Source organism: Ostrea edulis, chromosome 9, assembly GCF_947568905.1.
Source record: "Ostrea edulis chromosome 9, xbOstEdul1.1, whole genome shotgun sequence".
Classification (NCBI taxonomy): domain Eukaryota; kingdom Metazoa; phylum Mollusca; class Bivalvia; order Ostreida; family Ostreidae; genus Ostrea; species Ostrea edulis.
In genome coordinates, this window is record NC_079172.1 from 41,407,201 (window position 1) to 41,424,897 (window position 17,697).

Here is a 17,697-nt window from a genome sequence, read left to right on the forward strand (position 1 = left end):
TTCATTGCAATATTCATTTGTTTATATGCATAATGATTTTGCATGTTTCAGATATTGACGAGTGCAGAAATAATCCGTGTATCCATGACGGAGTTTGTAGGAACACCAATGGCTCCTATATTTGTGAATGTCCGAAACAGTATACAGGCAAAAACTGTGAACTAGGTGTGTGTTTTGTCCGGATTTTTAAAAATCGTTGTCAAAATAAACTAATCATCCACTTGAAGATTTTTAATCTTTGCGTATTTGTAGATTTAGACGAGTGTCGAATGATTCGGTGTCAGAATAATGCCACGTGTCAGAACCTGGATGGATCTTACCGCTGTGTGTGCCGCGATGGATTCGAAGGAGAATACTGCGAGAAAGGTAAGGAGGATTTCTTTTGTATTATTTTTGTGTTTTGATACTGTTAGTACCAAATGTAATGTACTTAAAACATTCAGAAATGATTATAAATGTGAATGTTAACAGATAAAAATGAATGCCTGACTCTTGCTCCCTGCTTACACGGAGGAACGTGTGTCAATCTGATGGGCGGATACAGATGTGAATGTCCAGAGGGCTGGATCGGGAAGGACTGCAACAGAGGTGAGAGGTCAAGCAAAGTCACTGCTGGTCGACATGTGCAAGTTAATGCTGTATAGAAAATCATGGTTACAGCTGAATTGCATTTCTCTATAAGCATAAATCATCATAACTGGTCTGTCCCAGTATTTTCCCAGAGAGCTACAGATCTGCAGATAACCCCATCATACCTATATGTTTTTATCTACATTTAGCTAAGTGGGGAAAATGATATCATTAGAAATATGTTTATAGTAACCATGTTGAAGAGTAATATTATAACTAACAAAGGTTGTTCATTGATATCTAGTTCAGTGTATGATAGTTACATTGTGTTAAGTTTATTTTTAGACAAGGATGAGTGTCGGTATTTCCCGTGTAAACATGTTGAATTTATTTTTAGACAAGGATGAGTGTCAGTATTTCCCGTGTAAACATGGTGGTACCTGCATGAACAACGATGGTTCCTACCGATGTATATGTCCTCCGGGATTCACCGGACGCACCTGTGATGCAGGTAAATAACCGTAATGGAAATTTTCCCAGCAAACAAGATATTTTACAGTTTAATCAACAGTTCAAAAGTTATCTAATAAGGCATTTTGATTCTTATTAAGCATTTCTGTGATTTGAAAAATTCTTTTTTTTTTAATTTGACAGATCGGAATGAATGTGAGCAAAATCCCTGTCAAAACAATGGAACCTGTCGGAACACCCACGGGTCTTATTACTGTGAATGTAATTACGGCTGGCAGGGATCTTTGTGTTCTGACGGTAGGTACACTGTGCACGTTGTTGGTACATGCAAATATGAATTCTTTACTTTGCCATAGAAAGCATAATTTGACCCTGCTTATTTAAAAAATGTGATTGCTTCATGTTTTAACTTACCTGAGCTTGTTTTACAGATGTTGATGAGTGTAAGTTAAACCCGTGTTTGTATGGTGGTATGTGCATCAACACACCTGGCTCGTATGTCTGTCAGTGCAAACCAGGACGCACAGGAAAGGACTGTAGAAATGGTGAGATGTTTTCAAGATTCAACCAGTGTTCAAATTTTACTTTCAAATTTCAAACTTTTTCTCATTGGGATCATTGCGGAAAAAATTGAGGAATACCTGTGGAGTAAATGTTGTACTCTTCATCTTGCAGACACCAATGAATGTGAAAGAAGTCCATGCCAGAACGGAGGAACCTGTGTAAATACTGATGGCTCTTATACCTGCAAGTGCACACAGTACTGGCAAGGAGAAAACTGTCAAATAGGTATCAAGTCTGTCAAGATCTTCATTAATAAGGATGTTACAGTGAAACCTGTCTAATCTGACATGCACTGGGAGACAAATAATCTTTTGTCTGAATACACAGTATGTCTCAATAAACTGTAAAAACAACAACAACGAAATTTCGAAATTGAGAATGAAAATATGGGTTGGATTGCCCAGTGAAACGGATAGCACAGGTGTCGGATTAGGCAGCTTTCACTGTATCATACACAGGTGTCGGATTAGGCAGCTTTCACTGTATCATACACAGGTGTCAGATTAGGCAGCTTTCACTGTATCATACACAGGTGTCGGATTAGAGATCGAGTTTTCACTGTGCAATGTTTTATGTATGTTCTGTATAACTATACTCTATCCTCGCTTTATTGTGCAAGGTACTCTGACTAGGTTACGTATGTAAGGTACATTCAGCTTACGCATTAGAATGAGAAATTGCAAATGCTATAATAGTCCTAAGGACTCAAAATCTATATAAATGATAGAGATGCATATTTAGATATTAAAAAATTTCATTTCTATAGTGTGTTAATATGAATATTTATTACTTGTGCTTAATAAAAAGACTTGACAGTAGATGTATTAGAATGGTTTGATGGGTTTTATGTGTTTTTCACCATCACTGATAGTTATGATTTTTACATTACAGATGTGAACGAGTGTGCTTTAGCCTACAGTGTTTGTGAACATGGCGGTCAGTGTATTAATCTGGCAGGGAACTACACATGTAATTGTCCAGTAGGATGGACGGGTCATGGCTGTCGGATAGGTCAGTAACGATGAACTCTGAACTTGTGTTTATGTATCAAAGGATTTGGGTCTTTTTCTGTTGCATGTAAAGTGAAAAAAAAGAAGCGGATCAAGGAGCAGATTTTAATAAGATTGATGTAAAACAAGCAGGGCAAATAAAATTTTTGGGTCTATTAATGTCTTTCTGAATCGGGATTTTTATTGTAAAAAAATTTTTCTCTGGCAATGGTTATATCTATTTCTGTTGTACTGAGCGGCCTTGTTTTGTGATTATGTTGATAAAATACTTGGCCACAATGTGAGTGTCGTTTTTGCTATATGAAAAGTATAAAAAGAAAGAGGCAGTTTTGGTTTGTCACCCATGGTGAAAACAAACATAATGAGGCCATGTTTAATCGTACTCTTTGGGTTCTTCGCAAAATTCTGTATACAAATGAAATTTGGATGCACTGATGGAAAAATGGTATTCTCTTCTATCAGACCATGTATCATATGTTTTCTTTACAATTTACAGAATTGCTTGGTAAAATTTTCAAGATTGAATATCAAAAAAAGAAAAAAAATACTCTGCATATATGATAATACGAGTGAAACAATTTTCAGTGATTGGTAAGGGTTTGTTGTAAAAGTTGACCCTCTGGATCTGGAGCTCAAAATTTCTGAATTAATGATGCAACATTACATATTAAAATTTGACTCCCTCAAAAATCATTAAACTGATTTATATTTCTTACAGATGTAAATGAGTGTTTGATGAATCCGTGTATGAATAATGCCACGTGCATAAATACGGACGGTTCCTTCATCTGCCGATGTACACCGGGCTGGAGCGGAAACATCTGTAGTGAAGACGTGAATGAATGCCCCATGTTCCTGTGTAAGAATGGAGCCTCCTGTCAAAACACCCTGGGCAGTTTTGTGTGTCAGTGCCTGCTGGGCTGGGAGGGACCCCTCTGTGATATCGGTCAGTAAACAATACAGTAAAAAGGGAATACAGTCTACTCCACTTATATTGAAGTCACTTATATTGAACTATCTGTTATATTGAAGTCACTTATATTGAACTATCTGTTACATTGAAGTCACTTATATTGAACTATCTGTTATATTGAAGTCACTTATATTGAACTATCTGTTATATTGAAGTCACTTATATTGAACTATCTGTTATATTGAAGTCACTTATATTGAACTATCTGTTACATTGAAGTCACTTATATTGAACTATCTGTTATATTGAAGTCACTTATATTGAACTACATGTACATTGTATCTGTTATATTGAAGTCTGCACTTATATTAAACTATCTGCTATATTGAAGTCAAAATTAATCCCAAGTAACGTTATTTATAAGTTCAACATCAGTTATATTGAACATATTGGATATAATGATGAACAATTGAAGTCGGTCGTCTGAATTTCAATATATCCGGAGTAAACTGTATGTTTTCATGATGTTTGTATTTGACTTTTGGAGAAGAAACAGTGTGTGAAAAATATGGAGGTTTTATTTTGCAGATATCAATGAGTGTCTAAGAAATCCCTGTTTACACGGAGGCCGCTGCATCAACAGTCCGGGCTCCTTCTCCTGCCAGTGTACAGAAGGATGGATGGGAGATCTGTGTGGGGAGGGTGGGTCATATCTTGTAGAAGTTCACCAAGTCTTAATTTCTTGTAATGGATGCTTATGATATTAAGTGATGGGGTAATATAAGATGTATGATTATACTATATCAGACTTATTTCATTGTAGATTTTAATGAATGCATGCAGTTGCCTTGTCGAAATGGAGCTACCTGTAAAAATCTTAATGGCACATTTGAATGCATCTGCCCACAGGGATACACTGGAAATCTGTGCACAGGAGGTACAGCTCTCTCTCTCTCTCTCTCTCTCTCTCTCTCTCTCTCTCTCTCTCTCTCTCTCTCTCTCAGAGTAACATGAATTTATGAGTGGAAATGAAATTGTGTCAGGCTTGATTTTTAATGATTCTTATGTGCATGTATTTCCTTGCTAGATGTGAATGAGTGTTTGTCCAATCCTTGTAAGAATGGTGCTAGATGTATTGACACTCCCGGTTCCTTTCAATGTATCTGTCCCCCTCAGTGGGAGGGTCCTCTCTGTAACAAAGGTACAGTAACTAACGTCCTACTGCAGAGAAAAATCTAGGCATTTTGATTGGACGACAAGCTGGGAATATGAGGCCATGTACCCCGCCAAGAATAGATAACTTTAATTGATCTAAATACTTTTAAAATGACTTTGTAAAATAGACTATTTGATTGCTCTGCAATAGGACATATTCTTTTCATAGAATCCATATAACTGATAATGTAGAGTTCTAGAGAAACAAAGGGAAAAGAAAGAAATTTTCTAATTTTGCATTTGATAGTAAAATAATTTTTTGTTAAATGATTTCTATATGGTTTTTACCCTGTATGGAATAGTGCAGAAAATTTTATTAAAGAAGATTTGAAAAGTGGGTGAAATTTACAATGTCCATTTGTTTCAATTGCAGACAAGAATGAGTGCTTAAATCCCAATGCTTGTCTAAATGGAGGAACTTGTATCAACATCAATGGTGGATACCAGTGTAAATGCCCCCCAGGATTCTCCGGAGAATATTGCACAATGGGTAAGATTTCTGAGATATTGCATCAATGTCAAATTGTATGAAAGAGATGTCACTGTACATGCAAATGTGCCAAGATGTCGTGAAATAAACACTAATATTGTCAGTGTTTTTGAAACTCACAGTTTGAAGCACAATTACATTACATAATAGGAATAGCTAATCCCTAGATCTTTTTAATGTTTTCAGACATCAATGAGTGTGTTGAGTTTATGGGGATCTGTCAGAATGGAGGTTTTTGTATTAACACGCTCGGTAGCTACCAGTGCAGATGTACCGACCATTGGGAGGGAACAAACTGCACCATTGATGTCGATGAGTGTAAAATGCAGGTGTGCAAGAATGGTGCTACCTGTGTCAACACACCTGGGAGTTTTGAGTGTAAATGTCTGCCCGGCTGGCGAGGGGATATGTGTGAGCAAGGTGAGTGATATAGTGCCTGAATAAGAAGAGTATAAATGGGGTGTAGTCCTTGGTTATGTCTTGGTTTTGGTTATGAGAAGAGTTTTCTATGTTCAAATATCACTAATAATCATAGGACAGTGTTTTCTGATTAAAATGTTATGGTGATATTTATTTTTTATTCTCATTTTTGATAAGTTATCACATTCATAGCATACAGTGAATGCAAAAGTTTCAATTTTGAAAAAAAAAGTTGGCAAATGTTGAAACATTTTTCTGGAAAAAAGAAATTTTGAATAATTGCTACTGAATGAAATTCCCCTATGACGTTTTCCCTTTTATTTCTTCCTTCAAATTAGCAATAGGCAAGAATATATTTAATAGCTGGTTCTGTCAGCTGTATGATCTACTTTATACACTTCATCATGCCCCCTCATCCCCCACCTCAACCCACGTACGTTCCCAGGTTGATGGGAGGGGGATACTGTATACATATGCATCAGATGTGTCCAAAGCAAATGGGCAAAATTTTCCTGTATTGAGTATTATTTTTGGTGTGTCTACCTTTCTCTAAGTCTCAACTTTGATGGTATATTTTGCACACTGTCAAGTTTTAAAATGATTGGTGTGCTGAAAGGTTGAAACTACTTGTTAAATAAAGGTCATTTTCATATATCAACATCAATTTTTTCAACAATACAACACCACTATGGTCAAAGATATGGTGATCCAGAAGCATTATTTGTCACTGATTTATATGATAAGTTGTGTTTGATTTTATCTAGATTGGAATGAGTGCCTGAATTTCACCCTCTGTCAGAACAATGCCCTCTGTATCAACACCCAGGGATCTTTTACCTGTCAGTGTCAGGTGGGCTGGGAAGGAAAATACTGTCATATAGGTAAGTCAAAATACTGTCATATAGGTAAGTCAAAATACTGTCATATAGGTAAGTCTGATACTGTCATATAGGTAAGTCAAAATACTGTCATATAGGTAAGTCAAATACTGTCATATAGGCGAGTCAAATACTGTCATATAGGCAAGTCAAATACTGTCATATAGGTAAGTCAAAATACTGTCATATAGGTAAGTCAAAATACTGTCATATAGGTAAGTCAAATACTGTCTTATAGGTAAGTCTGATACTGTCATATAGGTAAGTCAAAATACTGTCATAGATAAGTCAAATACTGTCATATAGGTAAGTCAAAATACTGTCATATAGGTAAGTCAAAATAATGTCATAGGTAAGTCAAAGGACATTGAATAACCAAATGTAGATCATTTACAGTAATTCATGCTCAAGTGCTGGAGATGAAGAAATTTAACTCATCATAAACATAATTTGTTATATCCAATGAATTTACTATGCTTTAAAAATGACGGGGCTTGAAAATCACTCTGCTGTAAGGGTGAACTCATCATAAGTGTGTTCACTGTAACCGTGTTTTACTGTAAGCATAAATTCATTATAAGTGTGTTCACTGTAACCGTGTTTTACTGTAAGTGTGAATTCATTATAAGCGTGTTTGATGTAACTGTGTTTTACTGTAAGCATAAATTCATTATAAGCGTGTTCGATGTAACTGTGTTTTACTGTAAGCGTAAATTCATTATAAGTGTGTTTGATGTAACTGTGTTTTACTGTAAGCATAAATTCATTATAAGCATGTTCGATGTAACTGTGTTTTACTGTAAGCATAAATTCATTATAAGCGTGTTCGATGTAACTGTGTTTTACTGTAAGCATAAATTCATTATAAGCGTGTTTGATGTAACTGTGTTTTACTGTAAGCATAAATTCATTATAAGCGTATTTGATGTAACTGTGTTTTACTGTACTGAGTTCTTGACAAACTTGTGAAAACTAATTTACAAAACCTGCTATGAGTCTTAGTCATAAAGAAATTGGTTTACAAAACCTACTGTCGGTCCAAAAGAATTGGGTTGCTGACCACTAGTTCCTTTTCTGTATTATTTCAGACATCAATGAGTGTCTGATCAATAACCCATGCCTCAATGATGCTGTATGTGAGAACACTCCGGGGTCCTACGTCTGTAGATGTAAGCCGGGTTTCGAAGGCGATCTTTGTCAGTACAGTAAGTATCTATTGCTATATGTATAGGGAAATTTTCTTCCAGATGTAGTGTAAAACAATTTCTTTTGTTTGAAATTCCCATAAAGCCAGATTTTACTACTTCAGAATAATGAGTAAATTTAAATTCAAACTAAATTGAATTCAGTGATGTGAAAACTGATATGAAGTGATACACTCCCATGTTGATCTCTGTGGACTTTTGTAAATTTAAATTCACTCACTCTGGGTGATGTGAAAACTGATATGAAGTGATGATCTTTGTGGACTTTTTACAGATCATGATGAATGTAAGAGTAACCCCTGTAAATTCGGAGGAACCTGTATCGACACGGTCGGCTCCTACATCTGTCAGTGTCCACCAGGAAGAGCCGGCAGAAACTGCGACAATGGTAAGAAAACAGATGCTCAGACTGTTAAGCTACAACAATCCATGAAAACTGAACCCCACGAATTGACACAAATCCACAGTATTACAAACTATAGCCAGTAGAGGAGTGGTTACATTAGGGGTCCATGTTCTCGTCTTCAGTATCAAGTTTACAATTCATCAAACTGGTATGCAAACATCCTCATGTAGTGTAGATTCGTGTTGGATTTTAATCATGCCTTAGGTTCAGTATTCCAAATCAAGGGTGAGGTTTTATATGATTCTTTTTTTTTTTTAGAACAAGTGTGGATGTTGTGAATCTTGAGCTTTTGTTAAATATCCTTTGGAAACATGAATTGATCTTTACTTAGATATATATGCACATTTCACAAGTTTATAACATGTAAGGTATACTTCATCCACAAGCACATCTTTGTAATTTGTAGCAATTATAAGATATCAAATGGACATATTGGGTGACCACTATTTTGTTTTTTCTACAGATACTGATGAATGTCTGAACAACCCATGCCTGAATGGAGCAACATGTCAAAACCTTGTTGGGAGCTTTAAGTGCACATGTCCTCCAGGATTTACAGGAGTGAGATGTGAAAGTAGTAAGTGCAGAACCTCTGGTATCATCACATTCATTTTCCTTAATTAGGTGCTGGTGGATTTTTAATAGTTTGACTTGATATTGATAAAACAGTATTTTATTTCAAAAAGAAAAAAAGCCTGGTAGGCAGGCCACTGAGTTCTGTTTAAAGTCCTCTCCAGACACAATATTACAAATATATACAAAGTATTGAAATGTGCAGTGAAACTTGTCAAATTCAGATCTTGCACAATCTGACATATTGGGTCAACCGCATGCTTCTTTATTATACCCAGGCAACAAAGTTGCGGAGGGTATTATGTTTTTGATCCATCCGTCAGTCCCTTTTTTGTCAGCGCAACTCCTGTGCAACTGCTCAACAGAAATTCGTGAGACTTTGTAATTAATAAGGACACTGTAGATGTGCATATTCCCAATAATTTCTGATTCAATAATTTTTCTGGGAGTTATCCCCTCTTGAACTCAGAATTTCAAGACCGTCTGTCTTGTTCTTGAAGTAAAGCATAGCATTACCATTCATTATGTGAGGTTTTGTCAAGCAATGTTGGAGCTTGGGGTATGTAAGCTTGCTCACCTTTTCCTTTTACATAAAGAAAATAATTCATTTTTTTATCATTATGATTTTCTTCTGATTGCCCATCAGTAATGCATAGCGTTACCATTCGATCATTATGTGAGGCATTGTCAAGCAATGCTGGAGTGTGGGGTATGTGAGCTTGCTCAATTGTTCTTTCATTTGGACTTGTTTTTTTGCTCTTTTTCTTGTATGTTCATTACCTTATGTTTTAAATGCTGGCCCCCCCCCCACCCCCACCCACCCAGAATTGGTTCAATAAAATCTTATCATGTAGATCTTTTGTACCATAGTTTGAAGCTATATAATTGAAAATACTCTGTATTTCGGATGCTGTCTGAGATGGTACAGATTTTTTACTCTGTATTCTGGATGCTGTCTAAGATTGGACAGATTTCGTTGTTGATATGAAGATACTAACAATGGTCCCTGACTTTCAGATATCAATGAATGTGTGCTGTACCGACCTTGTAAGAACGGTGCCACGTGCTACGACAGTTTTGGATCCTATTCCTGCAGTTGTGCTCCAGGATGGACAGGAAAAGATTGTGATACAGGTAATTAAAAAGTCATCTCAAAGAATGGGGCTGTTTCTGTTATTTCAAAGAGCTATAGCAGGGCTGTTTCTGTCATCATATCATGCAGGTAGTGGGGCTGCTTCTGTTAACTGTTTGTGAAGAATTCTTTTCAAATTGCATTAAGGTATCAAAAATTGATTTAATGAGAACATTGAAGTATCCAGTTGTACAAATTTTCATTTTCAGTATGATACCTGAGTCACAAGAATTACGATAAGCTATTTATTTTTCTTGTTGGGACCAGCATTTAGATGCTATTATTATAAGCTATTCATTTTTCTCATCGGGACCCAGCATTTAGATGCTTTTATGATAAGCTATTCATTTTTCTCGTCAGGACCCAGCATTTATTTGCTTTTATGATAAAGCTATAATAATTCATTTTTCTCGTCAGGACCCAGTATTTAGATGTTATTTGTTGGTTGTCTGTTTCAGAGATAAATGAGTGTCTTGTTATACGACCCTGTCAGAACGGAGCAGAATGTGTCAACACGCCGGGGTCCTACAAATGTATCTGTAAACCAGGCTGGACTGGCACTAACTGTGAAATAGGTAAGTGTAATCTTATCATGAAATAAATCGACAAATCTAATCTTCACTTCTACATCTCTTAGACTTGTTGAGATATGTGTGTACTTTGGTTATCTCCTCACAACTGAATACTCCTCATTACCAGCTCGTTAGAGTTATCGCGCTTTGATGACTCTTGTGCGTCATTGGTAAGAAAATGCACAAGTCTCGCGAGCAAGTGCGAGATTACTGGGACATAAACGAAACGGTCATAGCACCCCCCTTTTTTTAAGAGTTAAAATACATGGTGTATTTTTAAATAAAATAACCATTGGTCAAACTGCATTTTTCAAATATTCTAACACAATCTTATTAAAAATGTTACATGTTTTTAAACTCCACCACACCTATTTAAAAAATTCCAAACAATGATGTTCTCTGTCCTAAATCCATCAATATTTTGTAATTTTCAAAATAGCCTGAATGCAGTTTGGAAACGCATTAGTTGTGTTAATTAGTGTTATAAACGTCTTAAAAAAATGCAGTTTTGCATATATATAACTTGTTCTAAAATATGGAAATTGAGGGGGGGGGGGTGGTGGTGTTCGTGTACGATTACCAAGTCCATGCCATATGAACCTGTCCTAATTGTATGATAAAATAGAATGTCTTCATAGTCTGACAGAATAACTTTAAAAACATATTACTCACATTAAAACTTTTTGTGTTGGATGTACATATAGGTTTTTCCCTTCACAGTTCTTTTTGCGATTGATGCTTTATATCGGTCAGATTTGGTAGATTTAGTACCTGCACTCCCTCACATAGTTTAATAAGTTCGTCTGTTTTCTTGTAAGAATAATAAATTCCTAAATTTGACTTTAGAATTTTAATCAGTGTTGTGGTTTGCAGTCGGTTATATATAATATGTATCCGATACCATAATTTATATTATGTATGCCTAAGTAATGTTTACGTATGTTGTCCCGGTAGCACGACTTTACGCGCCTTTAATTTGAAGAGTTCCACTAATGGAAATGATAAGTATTGGAGGGGATATATTGATGTGATGAAGGATGTGTAGAGGGGTGGACGAGTGAGTGTGTTCGTAATGCTGCTATAAAATGCATCACGTTTGATGTCGCATTGATAATTTTCAGATATCAATGAATGTTACGACAGACCGTGTATGAACGGAGCCCAGTGTATCAACAACCAAGGCTCTTTCAAGTGTATCTGTCCCCCAGACTACACAGGACCTCTCTGTGAAACAGGTATGTATTTATAACGGTCCAAAAAGAGTTTAATGAAGCGAAAATTGTATCTGTCCCCCAGACTACACAGGACCTCTCTGTGAAACAGGTATGTGTTTATAACTGACCAAAAAGAGTTTAATGAAGCGAAAATTGTATCTGTCCCCCAGACTACACAGGACCTCTCTGTGAAACAGGTATGTATTTATAACTGTCCAAAAAGAGTTTAATGAAGCGAAAATTGTATCTGTACCCCAGACTACACAGGACCTCTCTGTGAAACAGGTATGTATTTATAACTGACCAAAAAGAGTTTAATGAAGCGAAAATTGTATCTGTCCCCCAGACTTCACAGGACCTCTCTGTGAAACAGGTATGTATTTATAACTGACCAAAAAGAGTTTAATGAAACGAAAAATGTACCTTTCCCCCAGACTACACAGGACCTCTCTGTGAAACAGGTATGTATATATAACTGACCAAAAAGGGTTTAATGAAGCGAAAATTGTATCTGTCCCCCAGACTTCACAGGACCTCTCTGTGAAACAGGTATGTATTTATAACTGACCAAAAAGAGTTTAATGAAGCGAAAATTGTATCTGTCCCCCAGACTTCACAGGACCTCAGGACCTCTCTGTGAAACAGGTATGTATTTATAACTGACCAAAAAGAGTTTAATGAAACGAAAAATGTACCTGTCCCCCAAACTTTACAGGACCTCTCTGTGAAACAGGTATGTATTTATAACTGACCAAAAAGAGTTTAATGAAACGAAAATTGTATCTGTCCCCCAGACTTCACAGGACCTCTCTGTGAAACGGGTTTATACATGTATTAATAATTCTGACCAAAAAGAGTTTTACTGAAATGAAAAATTTTAAATGTTTGAATCTTTTACAGAAGTAGTACAGTGTATATGTAAATTGAAATCTTTTGAAGATTGTCTCAGAGCAATGTTATTGTCTGCCATGACAGCAATTGCACCTCTTCTGGAGGTGCAGCTAAGGGAATAAGTTATGGTCAAGGAGAATATGCTTTCTTTTCTTTGAATAATATAACCAGTAAATATTTATTTTATTACATCGAATATTGATTAAACCTCCGAGGTAGACTTGGAAGGTAATGTGGGTTTGCACATGGGAAAAGCATGAGGTCACTATGTTCCACTGGTAAATAGCTTCAAGTTAGATGATCTGAGCCCTAGTGGGAAATAGCTCTAGAAACTATCTAGAGGCAGATGAAATAACCAGTTCATTTAGAAAGCATTTAAATTTGTACATCGAAAATAAATTTGAGAGGTATGATACAGATGTTTCACACAGACTTCATCGTCATTACTGTAAATGTTTTATATTTTATTTTACAGCTATAATAACAGACTTCATCTTCATCATTGTAAATGTTTTATTTTTTTATTTCACAGCTATAATAACAGGATTTAAGTTCCAGTCAATAGCCAGGAACTTAACTTTTACCCCGGGTTTACGGGACAACAGAACATATGAATTTAGGGCTCATGCTGATTTGTTTTGTGCTGATGTGAGTTTTGACTTGCAATGGAAATAGAAAATTTGAATTTGATAAAAAGTGTTTTGGGTTAGTGTTTATTCTGTCTGGGTTTTATTTTCAGATCGATAAAATCGTAAGAAAATATCCAAATGCATTTCTCGATTACAAAGAATGCAAAGTAACAGCTTATGGGTAAGGCTTTCAATCTGGCAACGATAATGAGTATAGTACGGTACATGAAACAGTTTGAACAAAGACACATTAACTCCTCAGTACTTAATCTAGTTCACTAACTAAATACAGTATATCGAGTATAGTTTAAATGTCAGGAATATTTAGCAGATTTTTCTAAAATGTGGAATATAGATTGAAATCTTAACACTTCAATTTTTGGCACATTTTCATTTAACAAGAGTATCATTTTTATGGATAGAAATTTTGGCATTTATATTTTTGGCAAATTTTCATCATTTACAAAAAATGTCAATATACCCAGCATGATGAAATCACCTGTTAAATTACAATATATTTATAAATGTCATATGAATATTATACTTATAAAAGTACTTTGAAACCTTTTTAGAGACAACCCCACCTCTTTATTCTGGGAACTAGTCTTTACTGGTGACCAGCCCTCACTTAGTGAGAAACAAATTCTAGACATCATCTATAAGGATCTCCCACACTACTACTATAAGGACTCGGAGGGAGTCGTCATTGGAGACATCTTTATCCACATCAATGACTACGCCACCACCAAACTTCCAATGGACCTGCAGATCTTAAATCTGACCTGGTCTGATGAGCTTATGAACCCCAACTCCTTCATGTTCCAGCAGTATTCAGCAGACCTCTGTAGAGATGTAAGGAACATCTGTTTATTCTCCACTTATAAAAAAAATTAATGTTAGATCTCTATAGTGAATTGTAAGGAGCATCTGTTTCTCTCCATTTGAAATATAAAATAAATTAACGTTAGGTCTCAAGTATGTAAGGAGCATTTGGTTTTCTCCATTTACAAAAAAAAAAATTAAGATTTAATAACTTGAAAAGTGACACAAGTTGTTACAATGAAGTTTTATGAAGATGCAGCATGAATAACAGATTGTAAATACATTTACAGTTACAAAGAATTGTCGGAACAACAGGAGGTGACCTGCCTAAGTTAGTGGGCTGTGACGTCAAACAGTATGGGTAAGTCCGCAGCATTCTCATGGAAGTAGTCCAGTGTTTAGACAAAATAGGGGTCAGAAGGGGGGTAATACTGAGAGTCCGGTATTCAAACAAAATAATGGTCAGAAGGGGGGTAATACAGAGAGTCCAGCATTCAGAGAAAATAGGGGTCAGAAGGGGGGTTATACAGAGAGTCCACTGTTCAGATAAAATAGGGGTCAGAAGGGGTTATACAGAGGGTCCGGCATTCAAATAAAATAGGGGTCAGAAGTGGGTTGTACAGAGAGTCTGGCATTCAGAGAAAATAGGGTTCAGAAAGAGGTTATTGATAAACTTATGGAGAAAGTCTGGCATTCTGTTAGAATTAATGATAAACTTGAGGCAAGGGGGATTATATTTTCAGAATTAGTGGCATGGTGAGAATTGTGCTTTGAGTAATGATTTATCAGTGAAAATCAGTTGTATAGAATGATTTAAGTGAAGACAGATCAAACTTGAAATAAATGGATTAGATATACATGTACATGCAGTATGTTTCTTTATGTCAGTTGTTCTACTGAGAGTCCCTTTTATTTATTGAAAATGGAAAATTAAATAATTGTAATGAAATTCTCTATTAGATTTTGAAATACATGTACATATACGTCTGTGACCTGCACTACGTTTTGAATAGTATGCCTATTTGTTTTACAGTACCTGTGTTCATAATTCTAAAAAGATCCCATTGATTTGAAAATTTAAGTTTTATTTTCCAGAAATAATCCGACCAGGGTGTACTTTGACTTGACCTTTGAAGGAACCCATTTTACTCCTTCCCTCCAGCAGAAGTTCTTCCAGCTCATGAAGGAACAGCCTCTCCAGAGATACAAGAATTTCCTGGGCTACTTACTCGGCCAATTCCTGATATTCTCCGAGTATTACACGGACTACACCACAGTGCCCCTGACCTTCCGAGTCCTGAATCTGACTTACACCAGCGATTTAATGGACAAAAACTCCTTCAGATACAAACAACATGCCAGACTTTTCTGTGAAGATGTGAGTCGATTAAATATGGACTGCATGATGTAGTCTTGTGACATGTTTACACGGAAGTTTCGTAATGCACAACTTTTTATCATGATGTTCTATCTATTTACACAGATTGACACGCTGATGAGATCTCACAAACGAGTTCTTCCAACATACGAAGGCTGTGAAGTCGTTCAGTTCGGGTAAGGGAGACAAATCATGCATGTGTATATTGGATTATTATTTATTAATTGCATGACATTGATTAAAAAGTTTTGATCTTTTTAGAAACAACCCTACAACTATATCTGTTGACCTCCAGTTTGGGGGATTGGTAAATATTGGAGAATACAAGCAGATTGTAGCAGGCATTATATTTGAGGATGCTCCAAGATTTAGATACCTCAATAATTTGGGACATCTCGTGGGAGACTTGTTAGTGTTCTATGACAGCTGGGAGTATATACTTCATGGTCAGTATTTGTTGATAATTCACTTACTTATGCCCACTACCCCTTTTAGGACAGGCCGCCCACAAGATTTCTCCAGGCCCTTCTATCTTGCGCAATTTGTTCCTGTCCTTTTCATATTGATAATACTACTAGGTCTAAATTCTGTACAGCACAAAGTATACTTTATTAATTCAAAAAATATTTTATGAAGCGATGCCGTAAACCGATTTTTGTTTGTGGTTTACTAACGGGACAGACATTCATGATCAGTATTTATAAACATGTGGTACACAATTAACACAAAAAAGCTTTACACATTTAAATCTTGTTCTTTCAGATGCTTGGTTATCAAACATGACTTATTTCATCCACGAGTTCTCCTACAATCCTCAATATGGAGATTCTAACTCGGCTCTATATAAAGACTTTGAGAATCTCTTCTGTGGTGATGTAAGTATATTCACTTTTTTCCCTTTATGGCTCACCTGAGCGAAAGGCTCAAATGAGTTTTTCTGATCAAAACTTTCCATTGTCTGTCATTGTACTAATCTTCTCCGGAACCAATATCAGTAGAACATGGTATAAATGATTCTTGGGTAAAGGGGTTAAAGTTTATTCAAATGAAGGGCCATGTTATCTTCTAAGGGGAGATAATCAAGAAAAGGCAAAATTAGGGTGGGGTCATTTAAAAAATCTTATTCTCAAGAACCACTGGGCCAGAAAGCTTCCTGACATAGAATATCAAGTTTTTTCAAACCATGGCTCCTGGGAGTAGGATGGGTCCACAGTAGGGGATCAAATTTTGCATGGGAGTATATATGGAAACATTTTAAAAAATATTTTCTTTATCTCAACTAGAGCAAGACCATGATTAGTCATATTGATATGCAAACTTGTATCTTCAGGTAGTTCAAATTCAAGTTTACTTAATTCAGGGGTCCAGGGGGTAGGATGGGACATCAAGGTTTTATATGGGAGTATACAGAAAATTAATTAAAACAAAGACTTTTCAAGAGTAGCAGGGCCACACTAAATCATATTCAAATGCAAACATTCCTAATTTATGTGGATTCAAGTCTTTTTATGCCCTTGTTTGACCTTGACCTTCTGTAGAACAGCAAGATCATGTTAGTCATATCCCTATGTTGTTCAGTTTATGTGATGACCCTTTGGGGCTAGGTTGGAGCCACAATAAGAAGTCAAAATTTTTCATGGAAAGAAAGATAAAGAAAAAAGTCTTCTAAAAATCATAACAGTTGAAGAACAGCAAATCCAGGGTGATCAGGTGAGTGATGTGACCCATGGGCCTCTTGTTTAACTACCAGTATCGGGTAATTAAAATTAGTCTTCAGTGATTCCAAGTTAAGAGAACAGATCGATCTATCAAAGACAAAATCTAATGTGAATTAAGTAAAGGGTTAAAAAACCAAGTCTGTCATGATTATGGACCTATATTTTCAGATTGACAATTTCTTCAAGAACAGTCAGCTTTCTGATAGATACTACAGATGCTTCTTTACAAGGATAGGGTAAGCTCTTAAAGGGGGATGGACACGATTTGAGCTGAAAATTTTAAAAAATTTATTTTTCCATTTTTATTGTGTACAATGCTCAACTAAAGTATTTCTAATGGTCATCCAAAATTTGAATATCAGTTGTTGAGCTACAAGTGAGATACAACACTCGTGATTCTTTATGTAAACAAGGCTCGTGCCATGTTTTTGTTTACATATAGATGACTTAATATAAAATTGCATGTTTAAAACAAAATGAAATGTGCCAAACACTGAAAAGTATTTAATTGTATTCAGAATTAACTTGTGAATTGAAAAAGATCTGCTTTAAATGAAACTTACTAGTTATATATTTAACCTATGTAAATAAAAACATGGCACGAGCCTTGTTTACTTTTAACAAAG

General features: G+C 35.8%; 1 protein-coding gene across 1 annotated transcript in view; it reads left to right on the plus strand.

The window, feature by feature from the left end:
- LOC125657996 (uncharacterized) overlaps positions 1-17,697 on the plus strand; it is an 89,382-nt gene that overhangs the window by 40,188 nt on the left and 31,497 nt on the right. The window contains exons 61-90 of the mRNA XM_056149232.1: positions 52-165; positions 253-366; positions 472-588; positions 968-1,081; positions 1,225-1,338; positions 1,473-1,586; positions 1,717-1,830; positions 2,497-2,616; positions 3,334-3,561; positions 4,117-4,230; positions 4,352-4,465; positions 4,616-4,729; positions 5,117-5,233; positions 5,420-5,653; positions 6,418-6,534; positions 7,620-7,736; positions 8,011-8,124; positions 8,606-8,719; positions 9,733-9,849; positions 10,306-10,422; positions 11,541-11,654; positions 13,057-13,172; positions 13,264-13,334; positions 13,726-14,005; positions 14,266-14,336; positions 15,071-15,353; positions 15,459-15,529; positions 15,615-15,799; positions 16,116-16,228; positions 17,240-17,307. Of these exons, the coding sequence (XP_056005207.1) occupies positions 52-165; positions 253-366; positions 472-588; positions 968-1,081; positions 1,225-1,338; positions 1,473-1,586; positions 1,717-1,830; positions 2,497-2,616; positions 3,334-3,561; positions 4,117-4,230; positions 4,352-4,465; positions 4,616-4,729; positions 5,117-5,233; positions 5,420-5,653; positions 6,418-6,534; positions 7,620-7,736; positions 8,011-8,124; positions 8,606-8,719; positions 9,733-9,849; positions 10,306-10,422; positions 11,541-11,654; positions 13,057-13,172; positions 13,264-13,334; positions 13,726-14,005; positions 14,266-14,336; positions 15,071-15,353; positions 15,459-15,529; positions 15,615-15,799; positions 16,116-16,228; positions 17,240-17,307 (3,910 nt within the window). The remainder of the gene's footprint in view (positions 1-51; positions 166-252; positions 367-471; positions 589-967; positions 1,082-1,224; positions 1,339-1,472; positions 1,587-1,716; positions 1,831-2,496; positions 2,617-3,333; positions 3,562-4,116; positions 4,231-4,351; positions 4,466-4,615; positions 4,730-5,116; positions 5,234-5,419; positions 5,654-6,417; positions 6,535-7,619; positions 7,737-8,010; positions 8,125-8,605; positions 8,720-9,732; positions 9,850-10,305; positions 10,423-11,540; positions 11,655-13,056; positions 13,173-13,263; positions 13,335-13,725; positions 14,006-14,265; positions 14,337-15,070; positions 15,354-15,458; positions 15,530-15,614; positions 15,800-16,115; positions 16,229-17,239; positions 17,308-17,697) is intronic.